At 33.9% G+C, this 12,410-nt stretch overlaps 6 protein-coding genes across 6 annotated transcripts; all 6 read left to right on the top strand.

Moving 5' to 3' along the window:
* Positions 1-81: 81 nt before the first annotated feature.
* Positions 82-560, top strand: NEPG_02181 (uncharacterized protein; the record flags this gene model as incomplete). Its single annotated transcript, XM_013204554.1, has 1 exon — positions 82-560. The coding sequence occupies one exon, from the start codon at positions 82-84 to the stop codon at positions 316-318; it is 237 nt and encodes a 78-aa protein (XP_013060008.1). The 3' UTR covers positions 319-560.
* Positions 561-1,285: 725 nt separating this feature from the next.
* Positions 1,286-1,540, top strand: NEPG_02180 (uncharacterized protein; the record flags this gene model as incomplete). Its single annotated transcript, XM_013204553.1, has 1 exon — positions 1,286-1,540. One exon carries the CDS (start codon positions 1,286-1,288, stop codon positions 1,538-1,540), a length of 255 nt encoding a protein of 84 aa, XP_013060007.1.
* A 172-nt stretch (positions 1,541-1,712) lies between these two features.
* NEPG_02179 (uncharacterized protein) lies at positions 1,713-3,446 on the top strand (the record flags this gene model as incomplete). Its single annotated transcript, XM_013204552.1, has 1 exon — positions 1,713-3,446. One exon carries the CDS (start codon positions 1,713-1,715, stop codon positions 3,444-3,446), a length of 1,734 nt encoding a protein of 577 aa, XP_013060006.1.
* A 604-nt stretch (positions 3,447-4,050) lies between these two features.
* NEPG_02178 (V-type ATPase) lies at positions 4,051-4,680 on the top strand (the record flags this gene model as incomplete). Its single annotated transcript, XM_013204551.1, has 1 exon — positions 4,051-4,680. One exon carries the CDS (start codon positions 4,051-4,053, stop codon positions 4,678-4,680), a length of 630 nt encoding a protein of 209 aa, XP_013060005.1.
* A 301-nt stretch (positions 4,681-4,981) lies between these two features.
* On the top strand, positions 4,982-8,065 carry NEPG_02177 (uncharacterized protein). The gene has a single exon (XM_013204550.1). It carries the CDS (start codon positions 4,988-4,990, stop codon positions 7,571-7,573), a length of 2,586 nt encoding a protein of 861 aa, XP_013060004.1. The 5' UTR covers positions 4,982-4,987; the 3' UTR covers positions 7,574-8,065.
* A 998-nt stretch (positions 8,066-9,063) lies between these two features.
* Positions 9,064-12,029, top strand: NEPG_02176 (uncharacterized protein). The gene has a single exon (XM_013204549.1). The coding sequence runs from the start codon at positions 9,074-9,076 to the stop codon at positions 11,882-11,884; it is 2,811 nt and encodes a 936-aa protein (XP_013060003.1). The 5' UTR covers positions 9,064-9,073; the 3' UTR covers positions 11,885-12,029.
* Positions 12,030-12,410: the final 381 nt, after the last annotated feature.

Below are 12,410 nucleotides of genomic sequence, written 5' to 3'. Positions count from 1 at the left end.
TAGATTTTCCTACTTCTACTATTATATATGCCAGCGTACTGTTGAAAAATAGAATAAATACAAAATAGTTTTATAAATCCAATGGATACATCTAAAAAAACAGCAATTGAGTCACTACATGACATAGTGGATGGACTGGCAAATATTCTTCTTAAATTATCTGAAAGCCAATATCCAAATGAAGAAATATCGCACTTTGTTGGTGCAGTGGAGAGTTTGAAAGAGTATTTTGAAGAAGTTGACTGTGAAGAGTGCCCAGCAGGGCAGGACTTAGGAATTGGAGCTCGTCCAATACTTCCGCATTTAGAGAACAATTAGAAATATATAGACATATATATACAAAGACTCTTTTCGCCGTGCATAAAAGGCACTCTTATTAATTTGTAGTTTATAGTATAGCTATTAGCCAAATGTAATTTGAAACACCAATGTTAATAATTAAATAGAAAAATAAATAATGATATAAACTCAGTACCAAACTAAAATTGTTTATTTTAGATAGTCTGAAATTCAATCTAAATAAAAATCGAAGTGCTTACGTGTTTAAATATGCATATGTATGTTTGTAGTACTCAGATTGAAAATAGCTCGAAATTTAGTATAAATATTTAAGTGCCTTAAACTCAATAATTAAAAGCCCGTCTAGTAATTTAGGATTAAATTTTAAATATTGTTGCTGTTGGTTTTGGATAGTAAGATTCAGAATTTCAAACAAAATGATGATGTTTGGAGTATTAAAATATGTGAGTGACAGCTTTTGTGATTGGAAGTCGCCTATATAAGGACCGCGTGGATTCAATAAATAATAAGTTTTTGTTTGTCTCAGTCTTCAAGGAAAAAGCAGCTAACTCAATAATTAAAAGACCATCTATTAATTTAGGATTGAATTTAGGATATTGTTGCTATACTTAATATGCACATATTTTATATCCATTTCTCTTGTTTTTCTGCAGTTGCGGCGCATGATTTTTATTTACAATTTCTTATAGAGGTTTGCTTTGGCTTATGTTTATCGATTATTTTATAGCATAACCCGAAAATAATTCTACAGCAATTCAGCTCAAATAAGGAGAATTTATTTTATATGATAGGGACACTTCTCTCCCCATGCAGTAGGAGAAAGATTCAATTGGCGCATACAAAAATCAACTCAGAAAGCCATTTGTGGAATTTATAAGAAATTAATGATAAGAAAAATATTAGCCCAAAATCACATTAATATAATATATCAACAATCATATCACGTATAATTTGTCTATATAATACAAGCGCATTCTGTAAATGCATGAATATAAAAAAAATAAATATATATACAGCAGCAATAGTTGTAGGAATAATATTTATGTTAGGGATGATAATTCTTCTGTATAGTTGTAATGAAAAAAGCAGCGGAGCACCACCAAAAAAATCTAGTACCAGCCCAAGTGGAAGTATATCTAACGCGAAATCCGGCAAAAAGCCAGAAGAGGTGAATAAAATAGTTCAAGAAGCTGAAAAAAAGAAACTAGAGGAAAAAGAAAAAGAGGAGAAAAGAAACTAGAGGAAGCTGAAAAAAGAAAAAGGAGGAGAAGATAAAGGCTGAAGAAGCTGAAAAAAAGAAACTAGAGGAAAAAGAAAAAGAGGAGAAAAAGAAACTAGAGGAAGCTGAAAAAAAGAAAAAGGAGGAGAAAACAAAGACTGAAGAGACTAAAAAGAAAGAAAAAGCCCCAATAATGAGGAATGAAAAAATTATAGATTCTAAAGATGTTCTAAGTATAAAAATAGAGGACAAAAACAAATTTGTTGAATTTAATTACCCTGGTAAGAAAGGAATAGAAAGCTTAAAAGAGAATAATAAAGATGCTATAGAGGCACAAAAAAAGAAAAATGATAAGAATGGCAAGCTTTTAGAAAATACAACTAATAGTGTCGTTTCTCGTGATATAAAGCACAGAATAGATGAATTAAACCACCAAATAAAAGAGGGCAGAGATTCTAGCAAATCTTTTATGCACCCAAATCCATCTAACAAGACTTCCTCTAAAGAAAAAGATGTAATACTTAATAGACAGAATGTAATTGTTTCTTTATTGAAAGCCAACCAGTCATATAAAAGCCTAAAGAACAATCAGCTCTCTATGAATATAAATGAAATTGAAAAAACTCTTGAGGACTTTTGTGTAGGAAAAAATATAAAGGGTCTAAAATTAAGCAGTAAAAGTCTGTCTGCGCTGAGATACTCTGCAAGCCTAGCTTTATTCTTGCACAAGATGCAAATGCCAATAGGTACTTCAATTCTAAATGAGATAGAGATGATCAGAGACATTACTGAAGCAGCAGTAAATTCAGAAGAAATATCTACTCTTATTAAGAACGGCGCCTCAACAACAATCGCTATATCAAAAATTAGACAGAATATAGAAAGCAGCGAGATGCAAGAAGATAGAAAGGCGCGGAAACAGGAGATAATAAGTAAATACAAGAAAGGAACATCTACCGTGATAGAAAACATGGTGAAGTCGTTAGATGATATTATTGCAAAAATTAATAGTGAAATTCCTGTTTTGGATAAAACAAAGCTCAAAACCCCAAACCAATACGACATTTCTTCAGCTAATGCTACAAAAAAAAACTCTTCGCCCAGCAGTATATACTTTGCCACCTGCGGCCCTATAATATTCAAGCCATCTACAAGCAGCAGCGACTCTAAGAACACAATTGACCTTACAAAGGAGATTAAAGTAGAAACCACCGAAAAAACAATTATTGATATAAATGGATTTTTAGACAAGTATATGTTAAGCAGCAGCACTAATGAAAAGAAGCAATCTTTAATTAAGGAAATGCTGTTTAAGCAATTGAATGTTAAAGCACGCAAAGAATCTAGCATAAAAACAACAGGCCCAAGCTGCAGTGTTAAAAAACAGAACGATGAAAACTCTATTTACTTCATTGACATGGATAAGATCAATAATATTGCCATGTGCATCTTTAAGGAGCTGGAGAATCGCATGAATGAAATAAATACAAATGAGAAGGGAATGCTTGAAGAATCTGTCCACCGGGTATGTGTTGCCATACGTTTCATTATGACCCGATGCTCTTTTATTAGCATTAACCAGCATAATACACTTTCATTGATCCGAGAAAAAACAAAATCACAATTTGTTATTGGCTATTCAAAGGTAGCCGACATAAAACCAGACGCCAGTAGCCCATCCCAGAATTTGATTGATGACCAGATTGTCTACTTTAATATGTTAGACAAGTACTCAAAGCCTGCTTCAGTAGACAAAAAACCCGCTAAAGGAGACAAATCTGCTCACACACTGCAGGATGATATAGCAGCATCTACTGATAAAAACTCTAGTTCAGTTTCTATTGAAGAATATGATGTTTTGAAGAATAATGTTTTAAAACCATATGAAAAGCATCAGAGTGAAAAAGAAAAAAGAGCATTGTTTTAAATAGAAAAAATATAAAAAGTCTGTCCTAATAAATAAATGGAGAGTTTTATGTTTCTATAATTTAAATTTTATAGTCAAGAATTCTTTTTATTTTTAGGATGTTCACCATATTCATCATTAATTTTCATGGATGTTATTGAATTTTAATGGCATGAAATAGTCTGAAACTCTAAGTACAGCCCATTATTATAAAAAAGTTTTGAATAAACACCTATTATTGCTTTTTCCAAAATATTAATTAGATCATTATAAATATTTTAAGTGTGGCTCTTTATATTATAGTCTTTTTCTATATCTATAGTAAGATTTATGAAATATTTTTATTAGAATTAAACTACTTTCTATGCTTTAATTTATATATACTCCAAACTATATTTTTAGAGTGTTTTATTTACTGTGGTATTTTAATTTGATTTGCACCCGCATTTATATATGTCTATATGCTGGGGTTCTTAAAATTTTAAGTTGATTCTTTCCAGAATGCCATGCATGCTTCGGAGTATAGAAATATTTACTTGGATCTCTATGTTATTAATATTTTTTTATTAAATCCAAAGTGTGCGTTGCTCTTTTGTGTTTAGACGCAGTAAAAATAAAAATTGTTATGGGAGCAGGCGAACAAAGACTTGCAGTTTTTCCGACACGAATGTCGCTAGGGCAGCTTCAAGGCCGTGTGCAGGGGGCAGAAAAGGGAAAGAATCTTATCAAGCGAAGAGGAGATGCTCTTCAAATGAAGCACCGGGAAATTGCTTCAAAGCTTTTGCAGAAGAAGCACGAGCTAGAGAAAGAAATCGAAAGTGCGTTCTTTTTTCTTTCAAGAACAGAGTTTTATGGAGGGGATATGAGGTTGGCTCTGCAGCAAGCTAAATCCTCCCCTCTTTCTGTGCAGATAGGTCTAGAAGGGCTTGCAGGGCTAATAATACCTTCATACAAAATAGCAGAAGAAATTACCCCAATGGTATTTATGGGAACATCTGGAAAGCTTTTGAGAGACACTAGAAACCAATTCATTCGGTGCTTGTCTCTGCTTGTAGAGATGGGAAGCCTTCAGGTTTCATTTGAAATGATAGACCAGATGGTTCTGGCTACAAATAGAAGAGTAAATGCGCTTGAACATGTGCTTATTCCAAAATTAGAAAATACAATTTCATACGTTCAATCAGAGCTTGATGAGCAAGATAGAGAAGAGTTTTTCCGATTGAAAAAAGTACAGACAAAGAGACGCAGTGAATAAACATTTTTCTAAAATAATTTTGGATATATTTTGGTTTTTACATGATTTTCATAATTTCTCTTGGCATGTGTAAACTATTTAGCACTATTTAGCATGTTTAGTAAAAATACAAACCCGATGTAACCCGAAAATAAACTAGCTTCAAAAGGCCTGTTAAGTGCTCTTGTATTGTGTACATACGCAGATACAACTGATTTAATAGGTTTTACAATGCATTATACATATTGCATGCCATATAGCGATTCTTCTTTCAAGTCTAAGTATTTATAAAAATGCATGAGTTTGCTCATCCCGAATTATTTTTATAATGAAGAAGCTGGATGAAGTAGACCCTATGATACAGTATGCACTGACAAAAATTAATACGGAAAAGGACAATGATTCAAGTAGCAGCGGCGTAGAGTTTGTAGAAATGACTGACTCTGCCCAAGGAAGCACGATTTTAGGAGAAAGCACTATACAGAACATGCATGATTTAACAACCGAAAACACATTTGAAACCAATAACACAAGAGACTCTAGCGAGATTTTTCACTTTTCTTCAAAGCTGTCTGTGTCCAAGGAAGCATCATCTGGGAAAAGAAAAGCAACTCTTGAAGATGCACACGGAACAGGAAAGAATGCCTGGGAAGGGCATGCAAACGCAGATGAAGAGAGAAGAATAGTTGAGCTGAGCCATGCTGTTTGCGATGCCATGGATAGAAGCATGCGCGAGGTATACATACTTCTAGAGCAAAGAGCTCAGTTAATAAGCTCTGTGCTGGAAAGAGCTCGATCTAGTGAGAAAACATTAATAGAAAACAGGCCGCAGCAAGGAAAATATGCGCACATGTCGCATGGAAGCAAGTGCATGAATAAGGAGATTGACTTGAAAGCAATAAATGTAGAGGATACTTCGCGGTATCCTTTGGGATCTTCTGATCTATCATATTCTGATAAGACAAATAGAAATCTGCACGAATTTGATAGATGCATGAACGCTAGCAAAATAAATGATGCGTACACTGGCATTGGCAGCAGAACTAAAGAAAGCATTTTTCAACAGAGAGATATGTCAGAAGAATGCGAAACTGTACCCCAGTTAGCAAGAAATGGAGTATTTAAAATCCCTATGGAGAGTTTGCAGAAGCAGAGCGCATTGGAAAAGCATGAGCCCATGCCAGAAATCTTGCTGTCTGAAGATGGTGACACACAGGCCACACAGGCCGAGGCAGACCCAGGCTCTCGCGAACTTACATTTAAACAGATACAGGCGTATGTGTGTCTTAGAAAAGTTTTTCGTTTATACGACTTTCGGCAGAATCAGCTGCAGATCATTAGTGCAGTGCTTGATGGCCGCGATGTGTTTGTGCTAATGCCCACGGGGGGAGGAAAGTCTCTGACATTTCAGCTTCCTGCAATAATATCCAGGGGAATCACTGTTGTGGTAAGCCCCCTGTTAGCACTTATTCAAGACCAGATAAAGAATCTTCTTGCAAAGGGAATTCCTGCTGTCGCAATTAATTCTTCACTTACTAAAAGTGAGCGAGACATTGCATACCACATGATTTTAATGGTTGGGCTAGATAAAGACAAGCACGAACCCACAGAAAAGAGAATGCCAGTTACTAAAATCGTGTATGCGACTCCTGAGCTGCTTGTGGAAAGCCAGACTTTCAACCGGGCATTAGAAACTCTTTCGCAGCAAAATAGGCTCACGCGGTTTGTGATTGATGAGGCACACTGCGTTTCGCAGTGGGGACATGACTTTAGGCCGGACTACACACAGCTGTTTCGCCTGAAAGAGAGGTATCCCAATATTCCCATCACTGCACTTACTGCAACTGCAACTGCAGCAGTTAAAAAGGATGTGACTGATGCTCTGCGGCTAAAGAATTGCAAGATATTTACCCAAAGCTTTAATCGTCCAAATCTGAAGTATCGAGTCATTCCAAAGACAAAAAACCAGATAGCCGAGATTGTAAGTTTTATAGAAACGCACTATCCTGAAGACTCTGGGATTATTTACTGTCTTTCTAAGCGAGACTGTGAGTGGCTCGCTGAAACTTTGCAAAAAGACCATGGAATTAGAGCTGGGTACTACCACGCGGGCCTATCCACAAAGGAAAGAACTGAACGGGCTCGAGAGTGGGACTCCTCGCACATTCGTGTGATTGTTGCTACAATTGCATTTGGGATGGGCATTGATAAAAAAGATGTTCGATATGTTCTGCACTACTCCCTCCCAAAGTCATTAGAGGGGTATTATCAGGAAACCGGGCGTGCTGGAAGGGACCAGCTGAACTCCGAGTGTGTTTTGTATTATACATACAGCGACAAGAAAAAAATAGACTATATGATTGATAGAAATGAGAGCGCGTCAGCAGAAGCCAAATCTCGGCAGCGAAGACATCTACAAGAAGTTATATCGTACTGTGAGAATAAAACAGATTGTCGGAGACACCTTCTTCTACACTACTTTGGAGAAACATTTAATAAGTTCTGTGGTGATGGATGTGATAACTGCCAAAGAGGTGGGTCTGTTCAACAAATCAACTGTTTACAGGAAGCGCTGCAGATTATTAAGGTTGTGCAGAAAGAAAAGCTTATTACTGAGGGGCATCTTATTACTGAAATGCGGTCTTATTCAAAAAAAACTAAGGATCTGCTATCCAGAACTATCCGATGGTTGGTAGGAAAGGGCCACCTAGAAACAAAACTAGTCATGGGGGCCCGCGGGTTTTCCTGGAGCTATATAAAGCCTGGGCAAGGCACTCCAACAGAAGTCCTTATTAGCATGCATACTGAAGAGAGCAAGCCTCGCGTACGTCCAAAAATGCTTAAACAAATGGCCAGTGCACACACAAAGTCTTGCTACCAAGCGCCAGATGGAATGGATAATATAGATGTGTAATCTGTCTTTATGAACACAGCCTTTCTATGCCTATTTTATGTATTTCGGGTTATAAGCTCACAGGCATAGGTACTGTTCTTTAAGATACATTTAAATTATAAGAATAGTAGTTTTCTTGTGAACAATTTTACTTAGGAATATACGGCATTATTGTTATTCTGCGCATACGGATTTCATAATCGCCATCCGGGGCGTTCTCCCCGCTATGATCCTAGATGCGACGAATAAATCTTTTGTTATCAAAGGAGTGGCGTTTAGTGATGATCAGGGGATGCCATTGGCGCTAAGTATTGATGATTGAGGTTCATGACGAGTGATTATCAAAAACAAGAAATTATATAAAGACTTCGGAAAGTAAATAAATATCCAGATTTGGTTGTGGTAAATAATAGTTCACATTTAAGAAGAGGAAAAGAAAACAAACTTCATATCAAAATAACTTAAACTCTGGATAAACACTTCTATCTTCTTAAAGCTATATTGTATACCTAATAAATCTGGATTAATTATATTTAAATTGTGGTTATCGCTTAGTTTAAATTTTTCTAATGGACTAAAACCATTCTTTTCTATACTAATTTAAACTAAAAAGTCTTTCTTCTTAGTTTAATGCATCCTTCTGAAAATTTACTATTCTATTCTGCTTCTCTGTCTATTTTTATTTTTTATATTTTTTTTTATATTTTAGGTAATCTAATTTATTAATGAATATTTTAAATATATTTACCTTGCTATACTATTCTTAATGTACTTCTTTATTTTTCTGTCTTATAATACACAGAAAGTTAAAATTTTTATACACGAATTCATATTAAATAGCATATAAATTATACTTTAATAATACATTCTTGGTTATTATTTGCTATAAATTTTAAATTATCTATATATACATAGAAATATTCTGAAAAATCTTATTTATTCACTTAGTATTTCTATTTTTCTATTTAATAAAAAATCTTGGTGTATACTATTATTATAAATAAATGTTTCTTTATATTAACCTACTTTAAGCTATAATTTTTGACTGCAATCTCTTTAACACAAATGACATACTTTCTTGTTTATTTCTGTTGACAGTGCGAAGATTCTACTTAGAATATGCTCTTAATTGCTAGTTTTTGTTTTTTCATATGCAAAATAAGTTATTTTTGTAAGTGTTTAGTATGTTCTAATACAGTATATTTTATTTCTATGTTTATAATTTTCTAGTAAAAATGTGTCTATTTACTACTTTAAAATAATTTATATATGAAAGGTTTATAAACAAAAGAGCACAGAAGTTAATAGAAAATCAAATAACCCGAATACCATTGAAATACTAAATAAGAAGGAGAGAAAGGCTATGTAAAGAAAGAGTACAGAACACCTAAAGTGTATTATAACACCCAAAACGATAGCCCTTGCAAACCTTATATCAATAAACCAATTTTATTAAAAAAATATTGAAAACCAAACTAAGCAATAAAAAATATTTTATTTATACCTAGCATGAAAAACAGTATGATCATAAAATTGTTAATAATGATGTACACAGTGTGTGCAAGACTAGAGCTCAGTGACATAAAAGCAGTATTAGAAAGTTCGGGCTATATAGATAAAAACACACTAATCAATCACAATGGACCGCTAAACCCACTCAGAACGTACATCATGCACAAGAGCAGTTATATGTACAACAAGCGGATGTTTTCACAGGAAATAAATACTGATTATAGTCTGAAGAAAAGTGACAAATCGACAGAGAATGAGCATTTCTATATATATACCAGAAACCCAGAAAATGATAATGCATATAAATGTAGTGGTATTGGGCGTAGATATACCCCTAATTATTTATATTACTACCACAAAACAATGATTTATATGTTTCCGTGTGAAAATAATAATCTTTCTATTGAGCCATGTAGAAATGACTCTTTCACACGATTTCTAAGAGCGCACTGCAGCCAGGTGGACAGTCTGTATCTTCTTGCTGCACTGCTGCTTCTTTCAGAGGGTATTGATGTTCCTATTGCTATAGAAAAAAATATACATAGTGGTGAGAGAATACTTTTAAAATTTGATTTTGACGAATTTTCCTTTATTGACCTGCCTTTATGGTTGGAAAGCATAGTGCCCAAAGAGGCAGATCAGCAGATGCACGATGCAAACAGTGTATCAGAGAACATTGATTTATACATACGCCAGGAGAATATTATGCATGAAGTGGAAAGAATGATGGTATACCAGAAGGAAGCAGAAGAGATTGTGCAGTTTTTTAAGAGTCTGTGTATAGAGCCTTTTTTATCTGATTTAGAAAGGTGTAGAGAACCAGAAACACAAAGTAATTTTAATATGGGTTATTTTCTTGACAGTCCAGGATTCCTTATACAATCTTATATTTTTGAGTACATAGACAATGTAGAGCAGTACAAGCTGTTTTTAGACAGTGTACATACGTTGCTACAGAAATTATTATACTACATGAAAACATCAGAGCAACAAAAAAACCTGATTAAGGAAATTATAGATTATTACTTTATAGACATGAACGGTTTATATGAAGATACGCGCCGAAATCATATTATAGACATGTGCAGCCTAAAATATAAAATAGACAGATCTTCAATTCTCCCCTTCACAAGTATAGAAATGGTACCTTCCTACACCCGTGTGCCAGAGGATGAATACAATCCAGAGAGCATAGAGGACTTTGTACAAGACGAGACATTACAGTACAGTGACCATGTGGAGACAATGCTTTTGAATCTGTTCACGTGTCTTACATACAATCCAGAAACCAATGTATGTTCAACTGAGCACATGCACGGTGCCTCTGTAGGCCTAAAAGTATTTTTTAATAAATATTCAGTACCCACAGAGAGTGCAAGCCAGGAAAAACACAGAGACTGGTGCAGAGTTGTATCAAGGTTGAGCAATCCAAACATTAGGTATGTAAGAGAGAGTAGAACAGAGCTGTGTGGTGGGCTAGAGAACATTATATATGTGATATATGAGCTGTTTGGTGAAAATATTAATATAAGAGTTGCTATAGAAGGTACAATTAACAGTTCACACAATGGAGGGGTAGAAAGAATAATTAATATGCAAAAAGTATTGTTATTTATTTTTAACTATATTGCAGGTAATCATAAAATCAGTATTGACTCATCAGGGCTAGAATACTTACCTACTGAGAATCTGATGTTTGGTATGTTTGGAAGCATTGTACTCGGTTTTGAGGCTAAGGGTAAAAAAGAAAGTATAAAACTAGACATTTTGTCTAAGTATTCTAAATTTTCTCTTGTGTCTGATTTCAGTGCCTTTTCAGAAGATGCAAAAAACGAGCTAATGGATATGCAAAGAATATATAATTCTGCAAAAAGCCATATTAAAATAATTATTTGGAATTATTTAAATAATAGCATAGAACGGCTTAATAAAAAACTGCCGGCTCAAAGCTATAGTGCAATTGTTGGCATGATAGCTAAAATGAAGATATCAGTAAACTATATTTTCTTATGTGGGCGTATAAACTCTCTATGGTATAAAATGTCGATTATAAATTATCGTTTAATACACAATACTATACAAAAATTGCCAGAGAGCAATCAAATATTACGGATTACATCAAATATTATAGGGAGTGTTTGTCTTGATAATCCAAGAATAAGAAAGATGATTTTACTAACCCCATTTATATGCAATTTTAACCATGAAAAATACTTTCCAAGCATTGAATATAATACAGATAATCTTCCCATATCAGAGCTTGGAGTTGATGATGTGAGAACCGCACTAAGCGCTTTAATAAATATAAGCGAAACAAAGAAGTCCTTTCAAAACTCTTTCCATAGTATATTGGCACATGCCATTTTCAATAGGGAATTATTTGGCATATTTGAATCATATAAATCATTTGAAATAATGTGTGTTAAACTAGTTAACAAGTACATGCCTGTAACATTATCATGGGCATTACAGCATATAAAGTCATTCAGAGTAGATCATAATAATGTGTTAGATGAGATTTGTTTCTTATGGCTATCATATGCATGCATAAATACCCCATATAATTTAGAAGTAATTTCTTATCTATATACAAACATAGATCCATTAAAGATTACCAGCAGGTATATAGCGCATATGACAAGTATAAGAGGAATGGACTTTAATCGTATTTTGATGGTTCTTGAAGCAGGAAAAGGCTGGCTGTATTTAGAGACGAATACAGAAAGTGTAGAAAAATACGAAAGAATAAAAAAACATTTTCAAAGCTGTGCTACGCATGTAGTTCCTGGGAGTTCTTCAACCAATCCAATTACTATATGAACAAGAAAGCACTAAAATGCGTAGACTATACTTCTATTACAATTATTATAAGCACATATATATATATATATATTATAAAACCCAAATTATTATTAATTAGACTGGAGTATAGTATATATTGTGTACATTCAATAAATAACTGGATTTATATAGTTTACTATTTATATGGCTAGGGCATTCTACTCTATTGTGTACTCATTAATGTATGCAGTTAAGGATAGCATTCACAGGTATTTCTTTTGTAATATGTTTAACAATTCGTATTATACCACGGCAATGGTCTATAATAAGTAAGTTTTGATTATTGTCCACTGGAATCTTATTTTTATTTCTATATAATTTCAAAGCACTCTTACAAATACTAAAGAGAATAATGCAATGTAAAAAGTAAAAATATTAATAGGCCATGCTATTATATATAAGTATAAATAATACTTCTTAGACGGTGTAATATATCCTCAAAAGAGCACGGTAGCGCACTATCACTATCTATTTATCTCAAGTTATACACATCTAGTAGGCACGC

The sequence above is a fragment of the Nematocida parisii genome (assembly GCF_000250985.1).
Source record: "Nematocida parisii ERTm1 unplaced genomic scaffold supercont1.6, whole genome shotgun sequence".
Lineage (NCBI taxonomy): Eukaryota > Fungi > Microsporidia > Nematocida > Nematocida parisii.
This window is presented reverse-complemented; position numbering and strand designations above follow the sequence as displayed.

What these genes read in the sequence shown, in the direction of transcription:
- NEPG_02176 (XM_013204549.1), top strand. Translation starts at nt 9,074, where the DNA reads ATGATCATAAAATTGTTAATAATGATGTACACAGTGTGTGCAAGACTA.
- NEPG_02177 (XM_013204550.1), top strand. Translation starts at nt 4,988, where the DNA reads ATGAAGAAGCTGGATGAAGTAGACCCTATGATACAGTATGCACTGACA.